The 26285-nt window shown below is 52.8% G+C and overlaps 13 protein-coding genes across 13 annotated transcripts; 4 read left to right on the top strand and 9 right to left on the bottom strand.

Annotated features, from left to right (window-relative positions):
• Window positions 1–51: 51 nt before the first annotated feature.
• K452DRAFT_221220 (uncharacterized protein) lies at window positions 52–1854 on the bottom strand (the record flags this gene model as incomplete). Its single annotated transcript, XM_033536505.1, has 2 exons — window positions 52–228; window positions 295–1854. The coding sequence occupies 2 exons, from the start codon at window positions 1852–1854 to the stop codon at window positions 52–54; spliced, it is 1737 nt and encodes a 578-aa protein (XP_033401437.1).
• Window positions 1855–1929: 75 nt separating this feature from the next.
• Window positions 1930–3037, bottom strand: K452DRAFT_284092 (uncharacterized protein). The gene has a single exon (XM_033539889.1). The coding sequence runs from the start codon at window positions 3017–3019 to the stop codon at window positions 2039–2041; it is 981 nt and encodes a 326-aa protein (XP_033401438.1). The 5' UTR covers window positions 3020–3037; the 3' UTR covers window positions 1930–2038.
• A 371-nt stretch (window positions 3038–3408) lies between these two features.
• K452DRAFT_196809 (uncharacterized protein) lies at window positions 3409–4617 on the top strand (the record flags this gene model as incomplete). The annotated part of the gene is made up of 2 exons (XM_033535968.1): window positions 3409–3901; window positions 3971–4617. Coding segments are annotated over 2 exons (1140 nt in total), but the record flags the coding sequence as incomplete, so codon positions are not given.
• Window positions 4618–4945: 328 nt separating this feature from the next.
• On the bottom strand, window positions 4946–5585 carry K452DRAFT_284096 (uncharacterized protein). The gene has a single exon (XM_033539890.1). It carries the CDS (start codon window positions 5345–5347, stop codon window positions 4967–4969), a length of 381 nt encoding a protein of 126 aa, XP_033401440.1. The 5' UTR covers window positions 5348–5585; the 3' UTR covers window positions 4946–4966.
• Window positions 5586–5738: 153 nt separating this feature from the next.
• K452DRAFT_284099 (uncharacterized protein) lies at window positions 5739–6527 on the bottom strand. Its single transcript, XM_033539891.1, has one exon. The coding sequence runs from the start codon at window positions 6340–6342 to the stop codon at window positions 6133–6135; it is 210 nt and encodes a 69-aa protein (XP_033401441.1). The 5' UTR covers window positions 6343–6527; the 3' UTR covers window positions 5739–6132.
• A 226-nt stretch (window positions 6528–6753) lies between these two features.
• On the top strand, window positions 6754–8766 carry K452DRAFT_284100 (uncharacterized protein). The gene has a single exon (XM_033539892.1). It carries the CDS (start codon window positions 7188–7190, stop codon window positions 8652–8654), a length of 1467 nt encoding a protein of 488 aa, XP_033401442.1. The 5' UTR covers window positions 6754–7187; the 3' UTR covers window positions 8655–8766.
• Window positions 8767–9233: 467 nt separating this feature from the next.
• Window positions 9234–11090, bottom strand: K452DRAFT_221095 (uncharacterized protein; the record flags this gene model as incomplete). The annotated part of the gene is made up of 5 exons (XM_033536498.1): window positions 9234–9442; window positions 9504–9633; window positions 9699–9814; window positions 9876–9994; window positions 10051–11090. The coding sequence occupies 5 exons, from the start codon at window positions 11088–11090 to the stop codon at window positions 9234–9236; spliced, it is 1614 nt and encodes a 537-aa protein (XP_033401443.1).
• A 207-nt stretch (window positions 11091–11297) lies between these two features.
• Window positions 11298–12521, bottom strand: K452DRAFT_124591 (uncharacterized protein). Its single transcript, XM_033535214.1, has 2 exons — window positions 12325–12521; window positions 11298–12246 (listed from the first exon to the last, which is right to left on the bottom strand). The coding sequence occupies exon 2, from the start codon at window positions 12121–12123 to the stop codon at window positions 11476–11478; it is 648 nt and encodes a 215-aa protein (XP_033401444.1). The 5' UTR covers window positions 12124–12246; window positions 12325–12521; the 3' UTR covers window positions 11298–11475.
• A 35-nt stretch (window positions 12522–12556) lies between these two features.
• Window positions 12557–14109, bottom strand: K452DRAFT_284102 (uncharacterized protein). The gene is made up of 5 exons (XM_033539893.1): window positions 13763–14109; window positions 13610–13704; window positions 13458–13549; window positions 12905–13397; window positions 12557–12830 (listed from the first exon to the last, which is right to left on the bottom strand). The coding sequence occupies exons 1-5, from the start codon at window positions 14061–14063 to the stop codon at window positions 12624–12626; spliced, it is 1188 nt and encodes a 395-aa protein (XP_033401445.1). The 5' UTR covers window positions 14064–14109; the 3' UTR covers window positions 12557–12623.
• A 239-nt stretch (window positions 14110–14348) lies between these two features.
• On the top strand, window positions 14349–15669 carry K452DRAFT_220837 (uncharacterized protein; the record flags this gene model as incomplete). The annotated part of the gene is made up of 2 exons (XM_033536485.1): window positions 14349–14584; window positions 14637–15669. The coding sequence occupies 2 exons, from the start codon at window positions 14349–14351 to the stop codon at window positions 15667–15669; spliced, it is 1269 nt and encodes a 422-aa protein (XP_033401446.1).
• A 144-nt stretch (window positions 15670–15813) lies between these two features.
• Window positions 15814–19627, bottom strand: K452DRAFT_221246 (uncharacterized protein; the record flags this gene model as incomplete). Its single annotated transcript, XM_033536507.1, has 4 exons — window positions 15814–15871; window positions 15934–16885; window positions 16935–18720; window positions 18770–19627. The coding sequence occupies 4 exons, from the start codon at window positions 19625–19627 to the stop codon at window positions 15814–15816; spliced, it is 3654 nt and encodes a 1217-aa protein (XP_033401447.1).
• A 2096-nt stretch (window positions 19628–21723) lies between these two features.
• K452DRAFT_349185 (uncharacterized protein) lies at window positions 21724–22922 on the bottom strand (the record flags this gene model as incomplete). The annotated part of the gene is made up of 5 exons (XM_033545581.1): window positions 21724–22189; window positions 22241–22295; window positions 22352–22439; window positions 22490–22719; window positions 22777–22922. 5 exons carry the CDS (start codon window positions 22920–22922, stop codon window positions 21770–21772), a joined length of 939 nt encoding a protein of 312 aa, XP_033401448.1. The 3' UTR covers window positions 21724–21769.
• A 1326-nt stretch (window positions 22923–24248) lies between these two features.
• On the top strand, window positions 24249–26259 carry K452DRAFT_265034 (uncharacterized protein). The gene is made up of 6 exons (XM_033538725.1): window positions 24249–24534; window positions 24582–24892; window positions 24990–25117; window positions 25166–25583; window positions 25634–25813; window positions 25864–26259. Exons 1-6 carry the CDS (start codon window positions 24330–24332, stop codon window positions 26071–26073), a joined length of 1452 nt encoding a protein of 483 aa, XP_033401449.1. The 5' UTR covers window positions 24249–24329; the 3' UTR covers window positions 26074–26259.
• The last annotated feature ends 26 nt before the right edge of the window (window positions 26260–26285 follow it).

A 26285-nucleotide genomic window follows, 5' to 3' on the forward strand; every position in this document is an offset into this window, starting at 1 on the left:
CCACCTCATTTCTTGTTCAAACTGGCGCAGCTTTTTTGGGCCATACGCGCCCTACTCATCATCGTCGACGCGCGCCCGCTTCGTGGACCGCTCGTCCGGCTCCTCCACTCCGTACCGCTTGCTTCCGCTGCCACTGCCTGCGGCACCAGCAGTTGCCTCCGAGATCATCTGGTTGATGTTGAATGGATCGTCTGAGTCCTTTTCGAATTGAACTGGGCCCTCGCGTTGCTGCGCAAAAAAGAACCGTTAGCATTAAAGAGACAACGTTCGAAAATCCACATAGTGCAAACTAACCTCGGCATCTTGCGTGCCTTTGAAGCCCTCCTTTGCCTTGCCCAGCACCTCGAAGCGGTTCGTCTTGGTGATCTTATCATACGTATCAGATGGGTCCTCGTCGTCGGCATCCGTGTTAAACTTTGGCCGGTATATGCTGCTGATGGCGTCCTGCGCCGCGAACAACGGCTTGTCGTACGCCTGGTCCTCGTTGAAGCCTGAGTCGAAGCCACTGCTCTGGTTAAACAGCCGCGAGTCGTACATCGTCTCCGACGATGCACTCGGCTTCGCCAGCCCCAGCGCCACCTTCTCTGAGATGTCACGGTTCTGTTCCCGTGCCATCATCTGGATTCGCCGCTCCGTGCCCATACGTGACTGCCGCAGCTGCTTCTCATTTTCTCTCCGCCTCTCCCGTCGCATTTCTTCACGCTCCTTGGCCGCCTCCTCTTCTTCGTCGACAGATCTCGAAGAGTACTCAGAACCACTCCTGCTGCGTAGTGGCGAGCCGCGATCTCCCGACCCTCTTCTCCCGCCACTGGCAGCCTGCTCGCGCGCCTTCATAGCCAACGCGCGCAGATGCTCCTCCTTCTGCAGCTTCTCCTTTTCCGCTAGCTTCTGCTGCATCAATGCCCGCTGCTTAACCTCCTCACGCGCGTGCCTGTCGGCGGTAAAGAGTGCCTCGGAGAAGTGCGCAAATTTGTCGTTGATTGTCACGTCCTGCAGTCCGCGCCCGTCTGCCGCCAGACGCTTGTCTAAGGGCACCGTATAACCCTTCGGGTTCTTCCAATTCGAGACTGGAGGGGGTATCTTCCACGCTTCTTGGTCCTCTGCGGTCAGCTTGCGCGGGGGCGAGTGCATGACGGGCGCGGGCGGGCTGGGCGGTCCGCGCGGGATCTTTTTATGCTTGAACTTGGGTGGCTCCATTGGGTCCTGTTGCCTCTCCACAATCTTCATGATCCTGTCCTGTTTTTTGCTGTTGTCGCCCATCTGGTTCGCGGGCGTGTATCGCACGTACGTCGGGGCCTTGCGGGTGGTACCTGCGACCGTCTTAGGTTTCTGCGCGGCGACGGCACCAGACACGAGTTTTGCGAGCGCTTCTTCCGTCTTCTTCTTCGTCTCCGCAACCTGCTCCTCTGATGGCCTCTCCAGCGAGACTTCTCCAATGTCGGCTCTCTGGCGCAGAGGGATGAGATCTTTGAATGACGCGTGCACTATGCGATTCTCGCTGTGGCCTCTCCTTGCGATAGCATCGTATTTGACCTTGCCTTCGGCGTCGACCTGGATGGCGAGGGCATTGGAGCTCGAGGTGGTCTTGCGACCCATGTCCAACGGATATTGAGCAACAGGAATCTCAGGAAAGGCGCCGCCGTCGCCGTAGTCCTCGGGGGCGCGCGGGCGCCATCCGGATCGCTGGCCGTAGGGTGGAGGGCCGGTCTGCCTCTTAACGAGCTGAGTCTGGTCGATTTCGGCGGCGCCGACGACGCGCGGACCCTTGGGCTGGGCGTGAGCTGGCAAGTCCTCGTCCTCGCCGGAGTACTTGGGCTTGGGCAGCGCCCTAGAGAGCGAGAGGCTGGCAGACATGACGGGATGGGGGTGGACGTGGTGACAGCACGAGTGAGGCGCGTTCAGTTGATGGGGACGGCAAACCTACGAATGCCAAGCCGCTGGCCGGGCCAATGTTTCACCGGCTACCTACCTACCTAAACCCCTAACGCCGGCTTCCGCAAAAAGTCATCCTCACCGTCAATTTGCATAAACTATCATGTTAACCTTGCTGTCTTAGTTTTGCTAAAGCTGCCATAATGCCCTCGCTAGGCTCGTCCTCTTGAGCCTTGCCTTTACTGCCAGCGGCCGTGGGACGGGCGTCATCTGGAGGGCGAGCTCCCATCATCGCTTCTTCTTCATCTTCGTCAGGCTCCCAGTTGCGGGCTTCCTCAGGGACTCTGGAGGACGACTGCTCCTCAGCATCCTGACTGACCACACGTGTAGGCACAGAAGTGGCTTGTTCTACGGAACCAGGCGCATTGATGCCCAAACGAGCTGCGACGCGAGGATCTGGAGCGTCTTTCTTAGAACCTTCTCGGCCTGTTGCGCGCTTTGCCTTCTTGATCCTAAAGGGCTCCCTGACGGTGTTACACCACCGTTGGACCTTCTTACCACCCCATCCCGCAACAAGAGCCACCTCCTCCGGCTGGGCGTTGACAGCAGTCCTAATGCTGCCAAAGTTGGACACCAGGCTAACGGCATCTGTCTTGTTGATGCTCCTTGGAGTGGTGATGAATTCGACCAACTGCTCCTCGTAGCTGTTTGCCTGTGCGGCGCGGATGCTGGTGGGGGCGGCATACTCGTATGTCTTGTAGAGTTCGAGGTAGCGGCCAGCCTCCTGTGCACTCCAGCAAAGGATGATGGTGACGTTGTTGATGAGCGAGGTCTTGGACAGTTCGCGCAGGGCCTCCTCGTGGTTTTGGATATCGACCATGGTCAGCACGAGGCGCAGATTGTACTTGCCGGCCAAGGCGCGGATGCGCGAGTAGATGTACTCTGGGTGGAGGCGGTGGTACTTGAGGGACAGGAAGAGGGCACAGGTGGTAGTGCCGAGGACATAGTCGGCGGGGATGTCCGAGTACTCCCAGGGCACGGCGCGAACGGCGCTGAGGACGGGGTTGCCCTTTTGGCGCGGGGAAACGAGAATGGCGGCGGGGCCCTGGCGGGCGGGCAGCGACTGGGGCTTGGGCTGCTGGGCCATAGTTATGTGATTAACGAGGCCGTGAGGCGAGCGATGTGATGCGACGCGATGAGGCAAATGATACAAAGCGAGGCGGGTCCGTGCATACGCGAGCCTCCGGGCGAACAATGCCCGCCCGACTTCACTTCACCTTTCCACTCCTGCCTGCTTCCTCCAACCACACCCACCACCACCACCACCGTCCCCCCGGCACGATCCACCGCCCACCCACCGCCGCGCCCGCCCTCTGCACTCGACGACGCCCATGATCCCATGAACTAGCCCGAGCCGTCCGCTGCTCCATCCGCTGCTGCTGTGACGCTGCGCCGTCGTCGCCCTTGGTCAGCCGTTCGCCCACCGCCATCGCATCGCCCTCGTTTCCCGCTCCTATGTCGGCCGACCTCCCCAACAAACGCCAGCGACACACAGGTTCCTTCTCGCCCGCCTCTCCGCCTTACCACCTCGCAAAGCCCGCTGGGCCCGTCGACACGACCATCGACCAGCAGCCAAACACGCCCACTTCCCCACCGTACATGTCTTCCATCACGCAGAGTCAGACCCATGCCTCTCTTTCTTCGACCCAAGGACCCGGCTTGACGCCGCCTTCGGTCGCCGCCTCGGCCTCGTCGCAGCAGAACACGACCAACACCTTTCCAACGCCTGCAAGCAGTGCGGAAATGTCTTCCTTCACCTCCAAGGGCGCGGACGGGAACGCGCAAATGACTGATGACCAGATGGAGGGCATCACGAATGTTCCCATGTGCGACGTGCACGTGGGAGGCGACAGCGGCCACAGACACACAGGTCACGACCGGCAAGGCACGGGCTCATCAGCGAGCGAAAAAGTTGGCTTGGACCGCCTGAAGGCTGGTTCTAGTCCATTCTATAAGCTCAGTGAGACTCGTAAGGCCCCCGCATCCGTGAGCTTCTAAAATTTGTTCTTGATGCATGTTAACATTGCCTGTCGGATAGCTTATCCGATCTCGCGACCGCACGCGTCAGAAAACCTCCTAGCAGCATATGGACTGAACCGAATTGCGCAGAGCGTCGCTCGCTTTGATCCAGTGACAGGTGATAAGATTAACAAGCTTCGAAAGTCTTATGAAGGCCACATCAAGGGCTTCCAAATCGCTGGTGGCAAAAACAAGCCCGAAGCCCTGGAAGGCCAGCTGAACGGTCTTTTGGACTGGCCAGATGAGGAATGGCATAGCCAAAGGGTTTTTGGCAAAGAGCTTGAAAAGGGTGTTGATTCAAGTCTGCTCGAAAAATTGAACCGTGCTGTTAAGATGCAACCAGGCAAGTTGCCCGCTGAAGAGGCAGCAAAGTGGAGAGGCAGAATTGGCACCGACGATGGGCTCCTCAAGAAATCTGCTCCCGAGATGACGGATGCTACGGCCAAGAAAATCAGGCCCGTCGGGCAAGGTCCAGGCCAGGGTCGTTTATCTGCGGCGCCCTCTCCGGCCATGAAACCAGCGCGTCCAGACCGTGCTGGCAAGAAGCGCAGCTATGTGGAGTCAAGCTTCAAGGGGTACGGAGAAGGGTTCGCGGATGATGATCCGATGGGAGAATCAACTGGTGGCGAGGATGAAGGCAAGGGCGGCTTGAAGAAGAAGCGACGGAAGGTATGAGACTTTTGCGGTCACACCGACATCTCCATCGACATTTTATCAGAACACAAACTGACCGCCGCCGACACCAGGACTTTGCCGCCGGCAGTCCTCTTGCTTTCAACAATCGCCGAGGAAGCTACCAACCTGGAATGGTTGGAGTTCGACACTGATAGGCTCTGCAGACGGCCTTGACAGACGACACTGGCTGCGCTCTGTCGGTATGGAAGGACGGCACTAGTGGCACGACCATTGATGTCACTGCTACTTACCGAGGCATTTGCGCCTTCCCTCACGTTCCCACTCTACGGCACAACACGACTGTGGTTTATTGACGTTCAGCTTGCCACGCGGCCGATTTCTACGTGCGACTCGCCCCATGTTCACAACATTGAAGAAAACGAGTGGAAGGGGGCACTACCCGTTCTCTGTCTATTTTTGCTATACCCGTTTTGAGCGTTACATTGCATTTGAACAAAGGAGCAACCAGTTCCGGTGGGAAGGAGGCTCTTGAATTCTGCTTTAGCAGATAACGTTGGTTTGACATTTCGGAGTTTTGGGTCTGTTGCCACGCGTGCATGATCAAATGCGCACAACACCTCTGGCAGCGATGCAAGGCCAGCAGTCCCCAGAGGAATATTGTATTACACTTCTTGCTTCTAGTTCTAGCAGATGCAAGGCAAAGGCCTAGGAGAAAAAAAAAAAAAGACAAAAATCGCAACAACCTGCATCTCACCACCATGCGGGCTTGCACGTTTACCTGATGGTGCGTCAATCTAAAACGAATTTGTTTTGGATGCAAAGCTCTGTGCAAAGTGGCTCCCGTCATGGCGCGCGCGTATTCATGTCTTGCCCAGAGCTTGGTCTAAGCGTGGCGGTTGGCAAAACATCATCCTACTCGATTTGGAACATGATGCGGTCCGCTAGGCGAGCATGGGCCACGAAGTAACTTGGTATGTCCTCGTCCAAACAGTGTTTACCTCTCATAGTACTATATAAGTCTTGCTAACGTGTTTGTCTAGGGCTGTATTCATATTAGTGTTCGCAACTTGACAATGGTTTTGATTTACTATCCTTCGGGTATCCAATTCGGGATCTTACAATTTTCAGTTGCATCTTTTATCCCTTGGTCTCATTGGTTATCCATTCTAATAGTCAGTTCTTTCCCGATGTATGCTTTTTGGATAGGCCGCACACAGGGAAAGAAACATAAGCAGACAAAAGCAAGGATGATCAGGCAAAGCAGCTGACGGTGGCCAGTCTCACAGATTATGTGTAGGTTTGGGTCAAGATTAAGAATTGGATGAAAGTTCATTTGCAGAGGCTGTGGCCAATGAGCAAAACAAAAAGGGATAAGGTGAACAATTAAACTTTCTAGGGCAAATGCCCCGTTCGGCTTCCGAAAAGAAAAGAAAGAAAAAAAAAAAAAATCACCCTGAGAACTGATAGTTTTCCCAACCCCGAGAACTTTTCTCCATGCGGCTGCAAACGACTAGAAATGCGCGCAGTCAGCTGTCTGCTTTGCACTTAGCGCCGTCCCGCAGTCGCCAGACCAGCCTTCCCCTTCGCTTTGGCCGAGTCCGTCTGGCATGCCGAGCAAACATGGTCCATCTTGAGCGTCTGCCAGATCTCGCCACCATGGCAAGGTCGCTGGACTAGAGCGCCAGAGGCACAATAAGCGGCGAAAATGGTGGTGGTGTGACCGCACGAGTGAGTGTGAGCATAGTAGCGGCACATGGTGGTGTTGGTCGGGTGTTGTTCCGGATGGGAGCTGAGGGATAGATGGATGCGCTGGTTGAATCGTGGTGATTGTGGACTGGTAATTTCAGCTGGAGAGAAAAGACACGTTGCTACGGATCAGTCGTGAACTTTCACAGGAGCTTTTTATGTAGTCGCATTCCATGAATGAGGTTTGTTTTCTTATTTGGCATGGTGCTGACTTGAGAAACTGTCATTCAGCCCTGCCATAAGGCAGCCCGGCCATGACAAAAGGCCAAGGGCGAGAGGCTGACAGATGTTCATGCGGGAGGATGTGATATTGTTAAGTATATCTTTGCAAGTGACGCAAGCCCGCCTTGCCGCCCTGCCGCCCTCTGCCGCCCTTTGCCGCCCTGTCGCCTTGCCTTTGCCGGTGCCAGCTGGCGGCGGCGCGCTGACGTCCCGCCGGGCCAATCTGCTGGACGTTGTGCCTGGCGTCGGGCTACGGCCACGTAGCTCCAACGGCATCCTCGTCCTGTTGATGAAAGCCTGCACTCACCGCCCATCCATAAACCGTTGCGTCTGCGGCTCCTCGTCGGTGCCGCGCCGCGACAATGCGTTTTCACCACCAAGCCACCGCACGAGGGAGTGACGTCTTCACCATGGGCCCTTTACAAGAAGCCTGCGCGTGCTGGGCTGCGTGAGATTGTTTTTCTTGTGTTCCTCTTCTTTTCCCCACCATCCTTGCGACCACGCGCACGCCTCCCCACTTGCCAAGATCGACTTCTGCTTCCACGGCCGCGGGTAGCAGTGGGCCTTCGACGTGAGCCGCCTCTCCACCATCCAAATCACATCCGTTGATCGTTGCTGCAGCCATCCCGGCCATGGCCTCGTCTGATGTGGATCAGAAATACCTCAGCCGCCTAGCAAGCCACACGGCCACCACCAATCCGCTTCTCTCGGCCTCTCTCTACCAGCTCCTCGGCCTCTCCGTCCTCCTCTCGCGCAAACTCGTCCGGGCCCGAAAGCTGCGGAAGCTCGACGCTTCCCGCGACAACAAGTCATTGGCTCTCTACCATCACATCCTCTGGCTTTCGCGCGAAGGCTTGTCCATCCTCGAGCTAAACATTCTCCCCTACACCCAAGATGGACAGCACGGTCCCGAATGTCGGGTCCTAGGCGCCAAACTCCGCGCGTCCCTCTACCATATTTTTTGTCTTTTCCACAGCCAGCCTCCCGTTTCTGAAAGCAACAGCATCTCTTCCCAAACGGGCTCGGCGCCCGCAGATCATCACACTTCGCTCATGCCTGGTCAAACTCACAAACAGGCAAGAACACATGGAAATGATGGTAACAGTAACGGCGTCAGCAACCCTAACGGCAATGGCAACAGCAATGGCAATGGTCGCAACGAGTCGCCCAAGGCCAGCCAAGCCAAACAAAAAGATGCAGGTCATTCCACCGGGCGAATGCCAACGCTCCGAGAGCCCATTACGTCGATCACCTCCGAAACCTCTTTTCTCACAAACCCTTACGCCAACAGTTCCGGAGGCGGAGGCAACAGCCCTCGGCCTGCCCACCCTCCTGGACTACCACTGAACAATTCCCGACCATCTGCGTTTCTCTTGCCGCCATTGAACTTTCTCCCGTTAACCAACACGCACTTCACAACGGCCGCTAACATGGCTGTGGCTATCCTTCCAGGATCGCATCCGCTACGCCTTTCAGTCGCCCTAGAGCACACTGCTTTCGTGTGGGACTGCCTGAACGATCACGACGGCGCGCGCAAGCTTGCAAGAAAAGCTATAAGGGAGGTCTATCGCGCAAAGGAAGGCATGGACGACGCAGATTTCGAAGACGCAGCCGAGCTCGTTGGAATGCTGGGCAAGGTGATGAGGCGAAAGAGCTGGGAAGGGACGCCACACGCCGGCGACTCGGGCGCCACAACCGCCGGCGCCAAAACCCCCGAGCACAATGGCGGGGGCGGGGGCCCGGGCGGGGGCGCCCGCGCGCTGCAGCAGGCTGCCACCAGAGCCGACGCCGCCGCGCGCCAACAACCGCACAGCAGTCGCAACCCTAGTAGTGGCCACAGCCCCGCGCGCACCAAGGGAAGCAGCGCTCAGCTTGACCCCCTAGAAGCCGGAGGCCCGGTGAGGAGCCCGCGCGCCAGCAGCGAGCGCCTACGCCCCCGGCGTAGCGGAGGTGGCGGCAGCGGCGGCGGCAGTGAAGAGACGACTCCCCGCGCCCTGCATAGCAAGGATGGCTGGGGCACTGGTGGGAGCACCACCCCCAGAGCCGTTCAGCACCTCTCGGCTTCCCAGCAGCCGGAGATGATCCAGGGAATGATATGATTGATGGAAGTGCGTGACATGTTATGGGTTAGACGAGACCACGACTATATGTACGAGTGGATGGAGAGCTGTGCGGTGTTTTGTCGCAAATTCTAGCGTCGATCGCGCTGCAGATAGAATGTAATTTTGTCCTTCGTGGTTTGAAGCACAACATGATGCGTGAGGGGACGGTACTTTTGTACAATGGCTGCTGCTAGTTGCTCCAGTCAAAGAGCATCCCTTTCGCAGATTTGTACGACCGATATTAGTAGACGAGTGCATTTTCCCGTTCTACTTGAAGAGACACCATCAACAAAGTAATTTCAAGATTTCAATGTTTCACCATGAGCCAATGGAAACATATCCACAACACAGTACCGTAAAAGAATATAGTTTGTATTCAGAATTGGAACAAGGCCATTGTAACGCCGTTATGGCATCCAAGCCGGTGGGTATCAACCTAATTTAGAAGATCCGGCAGTAGACCTTTTAAAGCACTAGAAATATATATTGTAAACCCAGTCCCTTTCAATAACTCATGCAAATCATATAAATGTCATTCTCAGCGAGCTGCTAAAGCTCAAGACCAGCGGGCTTGGCTTAAACCTGCGCAATGCGCAAAGACTCACGACGGTGATCTTCGTGCTTGTGAGTTTCGTTGTCGATCTCCTGCGCGAACTTGGACCTTGCGCGGATTTGAGGCCCGTAAAAGTAGAAGATGTAAATCGGAATTGTGACCAAAAGTGCAAGACAAGCAAGAATAGTCGAAGCGTATTCAAGGTGGAACTTGCCACCAACATTGGTGTAGACTATAGCAGAAAAAGCGGTCAGTCCTATCGTCTTGTCAAGTGAGCCGACATCAAAACTCACGTGGTGTGGCATAAAGCGCGGCGATACCCGCAAGGAAGTCTCTGGCAAACCCATTGCCTCCGGTAGCAGAAGCAGAGTAAGGTCCATAGGACGCGACCATATAGTCAATTGTAGCCATGTAGATAGCATACTGGAAAATCCCGTCAGTGACCTAGACCTAATATAGCCTTTCTGTTTTGTCTCATAGAAACTCACGTTGGCAATACCGACGAGCGCGGAGAATATCATTGGTGCGATCCAGTGGACGTTGTACTCCGGCCCAAGACTTGTCCAAGCGAAGCCAAAAAGACCAATCGTTTCGAGTGGTGCAGCTGGAAAGCACGTCCTATGTTAGCATGTACTAAGGAGCACAGCGGACCGGATTATTCTTACTGAACAGCAACCACCATAAACGATACTCCGGCTGGAGAGTCCCTGCTCTGAGCTTCTGTCGTTGCTTATAAAACCAGGGGAAGAAGGAAAAGTAGGCAATCAGATAGCCAACAAGAAGCCTGAGGTTCTTTGTTAGAAACAGCTTCTGCCAGGTAATCGGGCTTTTAACACTTACGGAATGAAGGCGAGACCAATGTCAATCGCACTAAAATCCCATTGCTTGAAGACAGGGCTGTACGACTCAAGGAAGGTAAAGATGAGAGCATCACTGAAACCACTCAGGAGCGAAAGGAAAAGGACGATGGGCTCCGTCAGGAACATTTTAAACGGTCGGAACCAGATGGTCCCGATCTCTTTAAGAGGAAGGCCGCCAATGTTCCAAACGCCCGACTCCTTGATCTTCATTTTCCTGTACTCATCAAGAGTAAGGGCGTCCTTGTCGCCATCCTTGCGTCGCTGGGCGGCAATCCGATTGAGACAAACCGAGGTTCTTGTTTCCTTGACGGTGAGGGCATGGAGAAGCTGAGTTGCGCCTCCAAAAATAAGCTGAAGCCAGAACACCCATCGCCAGTGCAGGTACGTCTCCACGAAGCCACCGACAATTGGGCCAATGACAGAGCCACCGACGGAGGAGAAGACAACATAGGCGACAGCGAACTGCTGGTCATCGGGTTGCCACATGTCGGCCACCATGCCTAGGGTGACAGATCCACCCGCGGAAGAGAGGCCACCGAGAAAACGGCAAACGACGATAGTACCATAGTTGGGGGCTAGGGCGCAGGGAATCTGCCAGATGTTGACAAGGCCAAGACTCAACTGGAGGATGATCTTTCGCCCAAACTCCTCACTCCAGGGGGCCCATAGCTCACAGCCGAAAGCGTAGGCGACGAGGAATATCATCTGGCCGACACGAGCACCTTGGGCACTCAGGCCAAAAGCTTCTTCCATGCCGCCGACGCCATTGCCGTAGATGCTGGCGTTGAAGTTCATGGAACACTGGATGACGAAGATGACGGTAAGGATGTACCACCTGTACCATGCGGGCCAACAGTAGGGAAGTTCCTTGTAGGTCTCCTCATCGTCCTCGGAAATGGTAACCTCGCGGCGCTCGCCCTGTTTCTCGGCGACGGAGTCCTCGGGAGATGTTCCAGACACGGCCTCCCTTTGTTCCTGGCCAGTGCCGTCGGGGCTGATGTCGTGTTTTTTCTCGCCCATGTCGGCAGGGACCTGCTGCCGGATCGACATGATCAAAGAGGATTATGCGAGAGGCTGGTGACGGGATGGCGGAGAAGAGTGTGGAGAATGTGGCAGGAAGAGTAGGTGTATTTATGTGAGAGGCAAGCAAGAAGCGGCGCCTCTCATGATGTGGGGGCGCCGAAAATGATGGCACGGCAGTGCCGTGGGTGGGCAGAGGAAAGCTTCCCATTCATCCCAGGTGACGTAGTGCCCGCCGTTGCACCCCAAAGTCGCATTAGGTCACGGCCTGGACTAATCCAAAGCAGCATTGCCGCATGAGGCGGCGGCGGAAGCGGCGGCCACCCGCTTCAGCCCTTCAGCCGCGGCAGGGCAAAAGGGCGAAAGTATGGAAAGAAAGAAAGTTTTAGGAAAAAATAATAATAACAAAATGGAAACATGGAAGGCACGAACGACTTGTAAAGAAAGGAAAGAGGTGCGCCAACACCCACGAGAGAAGAAGGAAAAGACTTGCAGTGCTAAGGAGGGGATAACGGCCCCAACCAACCATGGCAGCAGATGATGCGCGCTGTCCTGATGATGCAGCGCGACCCACAAAATCTCCAGGCCAAACTCCGGATTCTGCCCAGAACCCACACTCTCTCCGGATTGCCACTTGGCTCCTGCGCGATGCAACTTGGCTCCTGCGCGATGCAACGCAAGCATACCAAGCATTCTCGCCAACGCCGCCCGCCAAAACAATAAAGTGCGGCTTTTTGCTGCGGCTCTCTCTTGCCGCCCTTAGCCTTGTCCCCCCCTGCAGCCACGCTTTCTGGCCGTGTTGCCCGTGTTGCCCGTGCTGCCCCGTGCTGTCCCGTGCTGCCGGCGAGCGGAGACCCCGCAGGCCTTCTGACCGTCGCACTGCCATGCAAGCTGCACACGGCTTGGTGGCGCGATGTGTCTCTGCCGTCTGCGAACGCCAAGCCGCCATCGATGTGGCCCAAATGCTTACTGCGCCGAACTCGTCACTTCTCGACACGGCTCGTCCCGACTCATCCCCGAGACCTGTACGCATGTGAGCTGTGAGCTACTCTAGAAGCATCGCACGACTGCACCCGGCCATTCTCGACGCTTCCGGCATGTCGTGCCCCCGCGAACCAGCGGCGCAGTAGGCTCGAGCATCCAGCCTCGAGCCCCCCTGTCAACGACGCTCACCGTCAGCCGTACATTCTGGCCCTTTCTTATACTTTTTGCTTTTTTCCCTTCTCACACATACCTGGAAACCTCTCAGAGGATTGCATTGTGCACCATCACTTGGGAAACAAACCTACTGCTTCATCACACGCTACGGCTAATGTAACAGAATGCTCGGCAAAGTGCGGAGAATTCCACTTTCTTATTTCCTACTTTTTTTTTTTTTTTTTTTGCAATGCATGCCGCTAAGCTGAAATGCAGAATCAGTGGTCTTGGTTAGTGTAGAAGTGTCAAGCTAATGCACAATACCCAGGCACGGGAAGATATCTTTATGTCGAAGGCGTCTTTAGAATCGTACAGGGGAGCAGCGACGCCATAGCCTCATAGGATCTCAAACTCGTAGTAAACATAAGCCGTGTACTCTGCCGCTGCATCAGCTGAGTGGCCAGCGGCTTGCATCTCCGTGTGAACCGCCGAGTCATCCTTCTTGACCCGGCCTTTGCTGTCTCTGCCGAAAGCGTTGCCGCCCAGGTAAGAGTAGATGGCGTCTAGGTTGTCCTTTGCCTTTTTTGCGAGCTTCGGAGTGGTCTATCGGTTTGTCAGCTTCTTGGTCTGCGGGGTCGGGGTGCTCCAGGCAAAATCCTATGCGCAACGTAACTAACCTGCACCAAGCCACACACAAACTCCAGTGGCAAACCATACCGCAGGACAGTCTCGACAAACACCCTCAATGCGAGCACATGTATCCAGATCATAGCACTCTCGCTGTATCCCGTGCGGCCCATACGCAGCGCCTCGCCCCAAATCTTGCGCTCATCCTTCTCAAGTTTATCCACTTCACGCGCTTCCTCTTCCTTTCCGCCCTCCTTATACTTGTAGTCCCGCGGGGTCCACCGCTTTTCGCGGCACTTGTGGATGAAGTCGGCTGAGTGCTTCTTGAAGGTAGTGACGGCAAAGAGAGTAAATTCATCATCAGATGCGATTTCTGTGGAGGAGCGGGGTACCACCATCGGGGAAAGAGTCTCATAGCTCTTCAGATACTCCTTCTTCAACTGGTGGGGCACAGCGATAAGGTGCGTCTCGAGATACTCGGAATCTTGAATGAGGGCGGAGGCAGGTACAATGGCTGCGAGAGACTTGGTTGCAAGGTTTCCACTATCAAGCGTAGTGGTGTCAGTAACCATGCAGCTGCACACAAAAGGCACCAAAACGTACGTCTGTCTCCTTTGCGATGCTGCAAGATTCGTCTTGACCTGGTTGTACTGGTTGAACTTGGCCTTCACATCGTTGTCTATCCCAACAAGCTCCTAGAAAACCCCCGGTGTGAGTAGGACTTTCGAGCAACAGAGGCACAAGTGGTGCCGTACCTTTTGCAGCGCATCTATCAATTCCGCAATGGGCTTGTCTGCCCGATACTTGACCTTGTTCCACGAGAAAGAGCGAAGGTAGTGCTCAACCGGCTCTGACGCTGTAGTCAGCTAACCTGGCCCGCCCAGGTCACAACAATATGCCACACGTACTGTCATTGATGGTCTTCTGCTGCGCAATCTTGTCCTCGTCGCCGTCCAGGATGGTCCGCAGAGAATCTCCCACCTTGTTAACAACACCCTCGCAGGCAGTGTTCAGTTTTGCTAGATCGTCGGCTTGCTGCACCAGAGCGTCAAGGGTGCCGATCTTGAAGGCCGGTATCGCGAAAGGGTGCGTGGTGCCATTGTCAGTAGTGACAGCCGCACGCAGGGCGCTCAGGGCCTCGTCGCTGTCGTTGGCGGGGGATATAGAGGTCGGCAGGGAGACCAGCAGGTATTTTGAGCCCTTAGACATGGTGTGCGTCGTTGCAGTGTTGGCTGTTGTTGCGGTGATGTTTGGGTTGCAGCCCGAGCTCAACTGGAGCTGCCGGCGCGGTTGCTTCGTCATCTAGAAGCTCCGCCGGCCGGTCCTAGGCTACCTGACTACTCCACCTTCCGTTAACTATCAAATAACTTGCTTGTACAACACACATATCAACACGCCATGGCCGCCCGAAGAGCTATTGCCCTCTTTGCCAATTGCACCGTCCGCCGGTGCAATCCCGCCAGAACGCTGTCGGCTGCGCCCAAAATGCCTTCCATGGCGTACGCCGCACGTCCCCGCGCGTCCGGCTATCAGTCCGTCCGGTACAGCTCCGACATAGCAAACGCTACGGACACAGCCAAGACTCCGCTCTTCCAGCTCCATGAGGCATACGGTGCCAAATTCGTCCCTTTTGGGGGCTTCAGTATGCCTGTCCAGTATAGCGACCTAAGTGTCGGTGACTCTCACAACTGGACGCGTGAGAAAGCCAGTCTATTTGATGTCAGCCACATGTATGCCTCGGCCGAATTTCCCCTTCGTCCATCAGACTGATGCACTGCTCAGGGTGCAGCATTATATTTCTGGACCTGGTGCCGCTGCCTTCCTTGAACGCATCACTCCCTCATCCGTCTCCGTTCTGCAGAATCACCATTCAACCCTTTCCTGCCTCCTCCATCCCACCAGTGGCGGCATTGTCGACGACACTATCATCACGAAACTCACTCCCGAAAAATTCTACATAGTAACCAATGCTGCCTGTCGCCAAAAAGACTCGCACTATCTTGGCCAGGAGCTCAAAAATTGGAGGGAGCAGAAGCAGCCCGAGGTACAGTGGGAGACTCTTGACGGACGGGGTCTCATCGCTCTACAGGGCCCGCTCGCCCATGAAATTTTATCCGCTGTCCTGCCCAGTAAATCCGGCGACCTGAAAACCCTCTATTTTGGGCAATGCAAACAGCTTACTTTTCATCTGCCCAGCGGTCAGGCTGTTGGGGACGTCATCGTCTCACGCGGCGGCTACACAGGTGAGGATGGCTTTGAAATTTCCATCCCGGGCCCGGAGACGGCGAGTATCACAGAAATGCTCCTGGAGTCGGCAGGCCCCGAGAAACTGCGACTCGCCGGCATTGGTGCCCGTGACAGCCTTCGGCTTGAAGCAGGTATGTGTCTTTATGGCCATGATCTTGACGATACGACCACCCCAGTCGAAGGGGCTTTGTCGTGGATCATCAGTAAGGATCGTCGCGAAAAGGGCGGTTTCCATGGTTCAGACGTCATTTTAGGTCAGCTCAAGCCGAAAAAGGATGGGGGTTCAGGTGTGAGCAGAAGAAGGATTGGAATGGTTGTCGAAGGTGCACCGGCGAGAGAGGGCGCAGAAATTGTCGATGAGAATGGTGATGTCGTTGGGAAAGTTACTAGCGGTTGTCCCAGCCCAACTCTGAAGAAAAATATCGCCATGGGCTATATCAGAAATGGGCTGCACAAGAGCGGCACCGAGGTACACGTCATCGTCAGAGGAAGAAAAAGAAAGGCGGTAATCACAAAGATGCCGTTTGTACCATCAAGGTACTGGAAGGGTGGAGCAACGCCTGGGTGAGCGACCAGTCAGCCACTTTCAACCCTACAGTAGGCTCTGGCGTTTCAGCCTCGTATGTCCATTTGTAGATGGCTGTAGCTATTGCAAATGTGGAAAGCAAATCCAAAACAAAACAACGCCTTAACACTGAAACTGTCGGATATCCTAGGCCCCAAAGATCACCTGCAAAACCTCGTCCATTAATGTAAAGACAAGATGGGTGCTGCGAACAGATTTGTTTAGTGTGCTGTGCGCAAAGTACGAAACAGAATAGAATGGACTTACTTTAAACGCTGGTTATTTAGGGTTGCGAGTATTCTTCTGCTGGCTGCTTGTGCATTCGCCCTGCCTACCACGCTGCCTGCCAAGTCCGGTATCAGTGTGGCCAGTAACAGCCCGGCCTCCTTTTGGCTGCGTGCCTTTTCCGCAGGAGTTCTCGGCACAGCCTGCGGCCTTGGTCCGCCGCCTGGCCACATTTTGTCCTTGATCATGCTGATATATCTGGCCATATTATCTTCTTGTGTGAAAATTTTGACGTTTTCGCGGGTTTTACGCTCAATCGTGCCGCCGAGGAGTTGATGAAGAACTACAACCACAGCCCGCCCTCTTAACCAATTGTTCTCGCGGTTCAGCTCGAACAATTCCAGAAAAAGGTCGCAAATGGGTTTGATGAACGGCTCAAGCTCGCGACTTTCATACGCACGTAATTCGGCCTCCGCTTCTGCGGCTGTTTGGGGGTCGTTCGACAGCGCGCTGTTTCCGCCGTTACCCAACGGTCCAGCGTTGTTGAGCTGGTTAGTTGCGGCAGAAATAAGATTCTGTCCTGCTAATGAAAGCTGGTCAAGCACTGGAATATTTCCAAGAAATTCTTCCATTCCGTCTGTGACAGAGCTGTAAATGCGCGCAACGAAGTCTCTAGTATCCGCCTGCGGGTTCGTGGGGTCAGAAGAAGAGATGGTCTGTTGCGATAAGAAGGCGCGAAGTTCACGACTTCGGCATATGGCTGGGATCAGCAGTAGTTCTCGGAGATATCTCTCTAGGGCCACCCGACGTTTCTGGAGGAAATCCTTCTGCAGTTTGAGAACCATCTGCCGGCGTGGAAAGTCCAGGTTGCGAACCATGGGATATTGCGCTCGAAGCCGTTTGTTAAGCTCGTGGAACTCGCTATAGCGTCTGGCCACTACCCAGGCAGCAGCAGGCATGTGTTCTCCTGCCTGTCGGCGTACCTCGATAACATCTGGAATTAATCAGCTGTGATCCGCGTAATAGACGTATATTCATCTTACACATTGCGAACTCGCGCCCATCCTCGTCGTTGCCAACCATGATGGACTGAATTGATATCGTGGCGCGGCCGTAGAGACTGTTGTCGCTCTCTTGTACAACATACTGCTGCCGCTGAAGCTCTTTCCTATGTATTTCCCGTTGTAGACTCGCCTTTGACTTCTTAAGAATCCTTAACTCCGCAGCATTGTTGGTAAGTTCGGCCTTTCTCGTAAGAGAATCAACGATAGACTCTTGGTTGACCAATCTGTCAATCTCCTGGGACAGCGCATCGATCGCTTCAGCGAGACCTAAGTCGCCTGGCGCAGCTTCATGGATTTGGTCTTCCTCATCCTTGCCATTGGTATCCGAATCTTCCAGCTCGTCTTCAAGGAACTTTTCTTCATCCCCGAAAAGATTATCTGTGAAGACACCTCTGTTTGAAGGAACGCCTACAAGGCCAAGCGATGCGATGTTCGGCCTTTCTTTGTCTCTTTTCGAATGATTAGGGGAAGTTGAACGAGAAATCTCCAAAGAACCCCTCAAGGAATCAGTATCTTGGATCGACCTAGGGCCACTATCAGAGAAAAGCGAATCTCTGTCTGGCTCGGCATCCATAATATCGTTCAAGGCGGCTTGCATGGCGTCTACTATCTGACTGTTATCACCATTGGCTCTTGCGATATCCATTTCGGAGTCAAAGCTCTGTGTCGAGCGTGCGAGCGGATCGGTGTCATAGTCATCATCGAAAAGAGGTGCACGTCCGCCATCGTCCAAAGATCTCCGAGCAGGAGCAGCAACCTCAGCTGTCTTGACATTTTTGAGATCCGAGGATGATACTGCTGCTCTGCGAAGGTCCGGTCCTAGGAGTGTGCTTTTGGTAGATGAGGTACGAGAAAGATTTGGCGGTCTTGCAAGAGAAGCTGAGGATGCCGGAACAGTGACACTCCTTTCCGGTCCATTTAATGGACTCTTGGCAATGGAAGAAGCTTCATCGGACGCCAACCACTTGAAGAAGAGGTCGGATCTTTTGAACTTGGGGAAGTGACGCTCCTGCATGACATGATATACCGACGTCTGCACCTGCAAAACAGCGCGCCTTGCTGCCAGGTATTGTGAACTGGTAGCAGCCCTACCGGCATTCAGAAACTCGCTCACCATTCGCCGCGTTTCTCCTGGGACTGCCAGTTCCGGCTTTGTGATGTAAGCCTCATAAATCTGGGCTAGGTCGGCCCGCTCTGAGCTTCCCCAAGAATGCTTGAATCCGGCATCATCCTCTGGTTCATCCGTATCCTCTTCCAATGGGTTGCGAAAGCCATCTACCACAATCCAGAATTGGACAAGCCGCATAAGTCCTTGCCTGTCCATAAATTCCATGAAATACGAGAGACCCGAAGAGTCGTACAGCACTTGGCGCAAGTTGGCAGTCTCCACTCTAGAATCAGAGCGTATGAGGCTTCCTGGAGTTTGCGGTGCTGCTTTTTGCTTAGCTGCGCCTCCAGAGCTCAGGTGGGCAACTCTTTGGTCCAAAATCCGTTTGGCAGTCTCGAGGCGACGAAGGTACAATGGATCCTGCCCCTCTACCGCAGCATCTTTCTTGAGTTGACTTGCAATTTCGTTTCTGAATCGGCGGGCATCGGTGAGGGAATTGCATTGTCTCATAGAACGGATGAATCTCTCGAATCTGCGCTCACTGTCGTGAGGTGCTAATCGTGGGAATGTAGTCGTACTCGGTGAAGAAGGCGCGTGTTCGTCGAGTGCCGCCCGAAGTTTGCGGACCGTTTTCCTATCTTGCAGAAGTGTGCGCCCCTGCCGCGTATTAGTAAATGCATGGGCTGTAGATATACGAAATACCTACATAACCCTCCAGAAGCTGGTTCCACGTATCCGGATCGGAAAGCATTTGCATGACCGGAAATAGTACGGCGCAAGCAACAATCTCTTTTATCAAGGTATTTACGGCAGAGCTAGTCCTCATATTGCGGGGAAGCACTTGCGCCATCAACCGGGCTACAATGCTTCGCAAATGTTGTTGCTGCACGACCTTGGTGTTGGTATAAGTAAGTGAAGCCGCAGGATGCAGTTTGCCGTCCCGATATTTCCCAGCAATCGCCAGATCAAGCTCTTCTGACTCGGTCACGTCCCGCGACAACTTTCGTCCACGGACAATGCGCTCCGCCTCATAGAAGTCCCTCATATGAGCTGTTACTAAGGGCACGGCTCTGGCAATGACAATTTCCACCAGGTCGACAGCCAACAGCCTGTCCCGAATGTTGTCCAGAGCCGCCCGTATGGCTCGGTCCACTTCATTTATGAATGTCGGCCTCCCACTGATGCTGCCATACCAGCTTGCAACGAAGTCGCGTAACAGAAGGTCGAGAAGTCCGTCAAGGTGGTCGGATATGACGAATGAAGGGGGGTAAAGAGGTTCTCGCCGGTACAGCAACCTGTTGTTCAAAGAGTTGATTTCCTGCGACCATTTTGGCGCAGTGATAAATGCCAGACGCGGAGTTGTGCGCTTGTACCGCCTGAGATGGGAATCATGTCCACGAGAGGTTGAGAGGGCCAGGTAACCGAAGGCTGCTATGGAGACGGCGATGCCTGCGATGAAGGCGTGAGGGAAATATCGTAGTGACGGGAGCCAATTGGTGACGAAGCCCCATGCGACGAAGACCGCGACGCAAGCGAGAATCACATCCCTACGGGTGAGTTCCATAGTACGAGGAAATCCATGTGCTGGCGAGGCGGCATGTTGCGCATACGGAGCGCGCTGCCGGTCGTTCGGGAGATGATGTCCAAGTCAATCGTCACGCTCGCTTCAAGCCACCGAACGCAACGCCGAAGGTAAAGCCGACGGCCTCCAACATACTAGGTAGCATTGTCAAGGTATGTTTACGAAGTAGACTGTGCAATAGAACTCGATCACGAATTGTCATGCATGTTAAAGTCGCTTCTTTGGAAGGAATAACCCAATAGGTATAATTTAGCAGGAACAACAAGGCATCTGTGGGCACCGCGGCAAGCCTTTTTAGCCCCATATTCCTAGCACCATGCACATTTAATCACTGTCTGTCAGGAGCCATAGTGTCCATCAGCCGGGTTCATGTAGTTAGACATGAGACAGACAGAAGTCACGATATAATCAAAATCAGATTGGTGAAAATTGAATGCCTTGCTTAAATAGGTTTATTATACTAAGACTTACTATTCATCAAAACCTAAACAACTGTAATCATCAGCATACATATACGGTAAATGCTGGGTGTGATGAAGATAGATATTCGGGCGAAGGGTCAGTTCTCCAAGGTGATAATTGTTTCTTCAACGATGTATCTCAGGAAGAACACAGCGAAATTATTGGGCTCATCAGATGAAAGGGTAAAAAGGAAAACAAATTGTGATTAATAAACTTACAGATAGGCCATGTGCATACGAGCTACTGTCGGTAAACCTACAGTTGACACCGCAACGTATTAGCAAAAGCTCTACAGGCATTGTGTCGCGGGTATGTTTTGAAAAGCCATCATGGATCAGGCTAATTGCAGCGTTAGCAAACAGATGCTAGTGGATTGTTCAATGGGAACCACATACCTCATTAAATCAGAATTTTCAGTGTTGTACGTTCATATCAAAGCCGCCTTCGTTAGAGGCGGCCCGATCAAACAGTGTGAATAGTGATCATCATTTACGATGGCCTGCTTGGTGGAAGGGGAAGAAATGTTGAGCCATACCTAGGTAACAATGTTAGTCTTTCTACGCAAGATCGCTTTGAAACAGGTTCTTGAGGCATTTGCGGATCTGCTGACGAATTCTCAACAAGCATTTCTTCGGGATGACACCCGCAAGGGTTGTAAAGCCTTGTTGTGAAAGGTGCCACCCAAAGACTGCACAGTCTGTCCGCCCGTTCGTTCAAATCTTCTTCATGTATCGCGGGTATAGGGTAAAGCAGGAAGCATAGCATAGGCATACCTGCAAGTCATTTGTTAGCTCAGGTCTAGTGCTGCTAGTACGAGCGTGAAACGAGCAATGATAGCACAGGGTCAGACAAGGCTGAAACTTTAATAGACAAATTCGACACCATGTGTTCGGATTGAGGAATGCCTTTCCGTTGTCGGTTGATCATCATCCTGTATTGGGATCTGATGGGGGAAAAAAAAGAAAGTCTTCTGACGTACCTTAATGTTATGAGAAGCGTGACGGACTTGGCCCTGATGCCAAACTACGGGGAATATGCCTGTATGGTCATCCTCCGCACAATCCCTTCCAGGCACCGCTACCACGATGTAGATCGTCCTTGAATCATTCGGCCTAAGGGCACAACGTGGTAGAGTTCTCTGGAAGGTCATGGCGGGATACCGACGGTAGAGGCGCGAGTGCTACATTCTGTGTGGCCGTGTCAGTTAACTCGGTACCAGAAACGTGCGGATGTAAATGATGAGATACGCGATCATTCTAGTCAGAGTAATTCTAGAGTATGTTTGAATCCTTCATGACGCTATAGGTGTTGGATTGTTCATGGTAAAGATATCATCATTCAGGTGGCGCAAGAAAATAAGGTGCAGACTTACATCAAGGATGCGACAAAAGGTCCTGGGCTTGCCAACGAAGCCGGGCATGCGTGATGCGACTGGAGAGGAAAGTTGATTGTGCGAAACGAAGTTGAAATGGAAAACTTAAACGGCCGCGCTAAGCAAGAGCTCTGACCACCCATCCACTTTGTCCACGTGATAACAGGAACGTGCCCTGAACATCCTCGCTGGCATGTGCATAGCCAATACCTATCTTGCTTCTTTGCAGCGTTGATATATTCTAATCGTAAATCGTCATGAATTATCCTAAGCTACCACTGCCTTTATCTTCATTGCTTTCCATCAAGGTCCGCGAACAAGTTCCACCCAAAGTCCGCTGATGAATCGTTGAAGCGGAGCTTCTTGTCGATGCCATCGATCTTCTTCATGTCCTCATCGTCAAGCTTGAAGTCTCCTTGCAAGTTCTGTTCGATGCGCGCGTTCGTCTTGCTCTTCGGGATCACGGAGTGACCGCGAGTGACGCCCCAGGCAAGCGCTGCCTGCGCCCCGGTCTTTCCATGCTTCTTTCCAATTTCAACAAGGACAGGGTCATCCATCAGTTTGCCCAGTCCCTTTCCGTCACCATAAATCTCGTTCTGGTTGCCAAAGGGGCTGTAATGCGTTAGGTGAATGCCATTCTGCTTGTGAATATCGGCAAAGCTGCGCTGCTGCAGCCATGGGTGCATCTCAAGCTGATGGGCAGCAGGGACCTGGGAAATATATGAGCTTTAGCTTCGCTGGCTCTAAGTGATTGTACATACCACAGTCGTTTCCTTGAGTAACCGCTCCAGCTCCGCCTTGCTGAAGTTCGAAACGCTATGTTACGGTCAGTCAAATGCTTGTTCATGGAATGGCCTGGTGCGTGCGCATACCCAATGGCCTTTGCCTTTCCTGACTGGTAGCACTTTTCCATGGCCTTGTACGTATCAACGTAGTCCGTGTCGCCGGTTTTGATTTTTCCTAAAGTGCAAGTCAGCTTTCGAATCAGATTGAAATAATATAACACCTACCGTTACTGTCTTTCGGCATCAACTCATCTCCGCGTGCAAATGGAGATGGCCAATGCATAAGATAGAGGTCCACGTAGTCAAGACCCAGGTCTTTCAACGAAGCATCCAGCGCCTTCTCCACATCATCGGGGTGGTGACTGTTGTTCCAGAGTTTTGTGGTGATGAAGAGTTGGTCGCGCGGAATGCCAGACTTCTTAATGGCGCTTCCAACAGCGGGTTCGGTACCATAGCTGCAATAACCTGTTAACTGAATTATATTGTTTGCAAAGGGAGCGTTGGCTTCTTACATGCGCGCAGTATCAATGTGTCTGTAGCCAGCTTTCAAAGCGTGGGTGACAGCAGGCTCTTGGGCATCGGCATCCTGCCAAGTTCCAAATCCCAGGGCGGGTATCTCAGCCCCAGTGTTGAGCTTAAACGTGGTGGAGGTTGCCATTGTGTGTATTTAAATGTATGATTGAGAACAGGTAGAATTACAATGCAAGCTGGTTCGGGTTCAAAAGTGAAGAAAACTAGTAGAACGAATGCTGCCTCTTATAAGTTCTATGCGACTCAAAATGTGGGTTTCTGTGGCTCTGAATCACCATGAGGGACCAGCTCCCGCTCTTCCATGCCATGCGAAGATTGACCTATGACGTAAAAGTTACGATTATCGATCCTAGCCAGCTCTAACGAACAATTGGCAGTTTATTGTTGTTGTTCTTCATGGAGCTTGCCAAGCGATGCTTCGCACAGTGTCTCCCAGTATATATGTATCGGCATCTGGTTCTAGCTCACTTCGCAGGCTAGCTTCGAATGATTCGTTCATCTGTCGGGCTCAAAATTGACTTTTTGGATTGTAAACACGGCACGTCGTCACAGAGACCAATTAATAATGGGTCTGTTAGGGCTGAAGACTGTCAAAATATATGGGGAGGGATGCCAATCACCCCAATATTCCTACATTGGGGGCGGTTGTCAGGAGACATGAAGTAATCACCAAACACCAAGTTTGTTCTACTACCACGTGTATTGTACTACCCGTACCACGTAGAGACAACACTGTTCTGGCCCGCTATCATGCATGTAGTGAATCTAACTACACCACAAAGTGCCGCCCGCGCAAAAGCTACTAAATACACGTACCGCACCTACTTGGCCAGTCGACGACTTTCGCAGCGATCAGCAACAACATGTCTCAACCAATCGCAATGCGATTGGCTATTATATAGAATAGTCAACACACTCAGGTTGCTGGCACTTGCTGAAAACTACATTTAAGCGGTCGTACAGCCATGTCTTACCGGTTACTGTCGGCAGCACCATAGGAGTACCGTACGCCATGGCCGCCCCGAAGTTGACAGCTCAACTTTATCAGTTCGAGATTCGACAAGAGCGGAGGCTGCGTGAGAAAGGGGCAAGAATGCTCCGTACGTGATTAATTCGCAGGTTGTTGTTCAGTTGTCGACAAAGCCGCAGCGTTGGTAGCCAATGATCGCAGCAAACACTATATGAAACCAGCATCGGTGAAGCACGTACCGTCCAATCGCGGTCACATGATGCAGGATATGGCTTCATTTGAGCACGGTAGGGTCGGAGGGTGGCAGAGGGAGTTGGGAGTAGGTAGGTAGGCAACGCTCAAGGCTCGTATCTAATTATGCTTCATGTCGCCACTCACCCATCAAGTAAATTTGTAGGTCTCGGCAAAGCCTCGGGGCTAACTGATAGTGCCCCCGGATAACGCTAATGCCCTCCAGACCAAGGGACGGACGATCCTACACATCTCCGTCCGCTCTTTCCTTGCAAACGACTCTCAATTCCACTCCTGCGCGTCGTCGAATGATACCTACGACGGCCCGCGACCATGGCGACCGGTGCTGTACTAGTTGACAGGAAACATCTCCCTGTCGCAGATCTGTCCGCCACCGACGCCGCCGCGCGACCCTCCGCCGGACAGCAAGCCAAGCCCGCGGCGGAAGAACAGCATGATGAGACCGATGATGGATTGGATAATGCCTCGCTGTATGAGGACATCCTAGATGAGGTGGAGGCTTACGAATATGCCAGTGGTAATACTGTACTCTGCTGTTCTTTATATGCACGCTGATGGATCTAGGTCCCGATGTCTGTACTTATGAAGAAGCAAAAGGGTATAGAGACCGATTGCATGAAATAGGTGCTGGCCCTTTCATTTTTGAGACTGTAACCACTCGGAAGATCTCAGCCAAGAAGCTGTGTACCGCATTTGCCATTCGGCCTCCTCCCTTTCTGGAAGGGCAGCCGGATAGTGCATACTACCAGCTACTAGGCATCGCCATAGCACGCGAGCTTTCTAAGAGACGGCGTCTGTCCAAGTATAGCACGATTGAAGATGCTGCACACCTACTCAAGAAATCAAAGAATATCATGGTCATAACCGGCGCCGGTGTATGTACCCTTTCAATTATTTCTAATGCCATTTATACGACGGTGGCAGATACTGTGCACCTACAAGCAGTAAGGATAACAGCTAAGGGACTGTCAGATCTCGACCAGCCTTGGAATACCGGATTTCAGATCAAAAAACACCGGCTTCTACTCCAGACTTCAGGAAATGGGCTATTCGGAGCCAGAACAAGTTTTTGACATCCACAACTTTGACGAAGACCCGACGTAGGTATCGACTTTAGTACCAGGGCGGGCAATTTTAACAATTTTCAGGACATTTTACACCCTTGCGGGCGATATTCTGCCCGACTTGTACAACTGGACTCCGACTCATGAGTTTATACATTTGCTCCAGCAACATGACAAGCTCTTGACGAATTATACCCAAAACATTGACAATCTGGAAAGCCATGCCGGTATCGATCCAGAGAAACTAGTTCAGTGCCATGGTTCATGGGCAACAGCGACTTGTCGAAAATGCGGTTTCAAGATACCTGGTGAAGAAATATTTGAGAACATCAGACAACAGAAAGTGGCAGAGTGCAAGGAGTGCATACGTCAACTACAGATTCCGAGAACTGGCGCGAAGAGGAAACGCAGCTCAAACGGTTCCAACAAGAAACGTCGACAGAGTGATGATGATGATGACGATGACGGACAATATGATATACCTCAGCCAGGTGTCATGAAAGTAAGCACTTCATAATTCGCGATATCGAGGCATCTAACTAAATTCACCAGCCGGATATCACGTTCTTTGGAGAGGCTCTGCCAAAACGGTTTTTCAATCAACTCAGTGACCATGACAAAGATATCGTTGATCTGGTCATTGTTATCGGAACTTCCATGAAGGTGGCTCCAGTGTCTGAAGTACCTCAGATATTGCCCCCTAGTGTACCACAAATCTATATTTCCCGCGATGTAAGTCACATTTTCTTGGCGGATATATCTGTTTTGCTGATATCCTCCAGCCTGTCCGCCATATTGACTTCGACGTCAATCTTCTGGGCGATTGTGACGTAGTAGTAGCCGAGCTATGTCGTCTTGCGGGTTGGGATCTAAAGCATAAAATGCTTCCTGAAGGGCAGAAGGTCGACGTGCAAGCTGTGGAGTCGGGGATCGGGGAAAACCACACATGGAGGATTGTGCTCCGAAAAGATGAAGACAAACAGGTCGCATAATAGGATTAGCTAGTTGGTGCATTGGGCTCTTTGCTACGGGGCTAGCATAGCGATTGCTTCCCGGATTAACGGTGTATTGGTTTACTTTTACGGAGAAAGGAGGCGATCAAGGCGCGGAAATACGTAACTAAGACTTGCTTATACTAGATAGTAGTTTATTAAGAGTCTGATCCTAATAGTAGCGACTATACTATACTTTTATATTATAAGAA

Source organism: Aplosporella prunicola (genome assembly GCF_010093885.1).
Source record: "Aplosporella prunicola CBS 121167 unplaced genomic scaffold K452scaffold_4, whole genome shotgun sequence".
NCBI classification, from domain to species: Eukaryota; Fungi; Ascomycota; class Dothideomycetes; order Botryosphaeriales; family Aplosporellaceae; genus Aplosporella; species Aplosporella prunicola.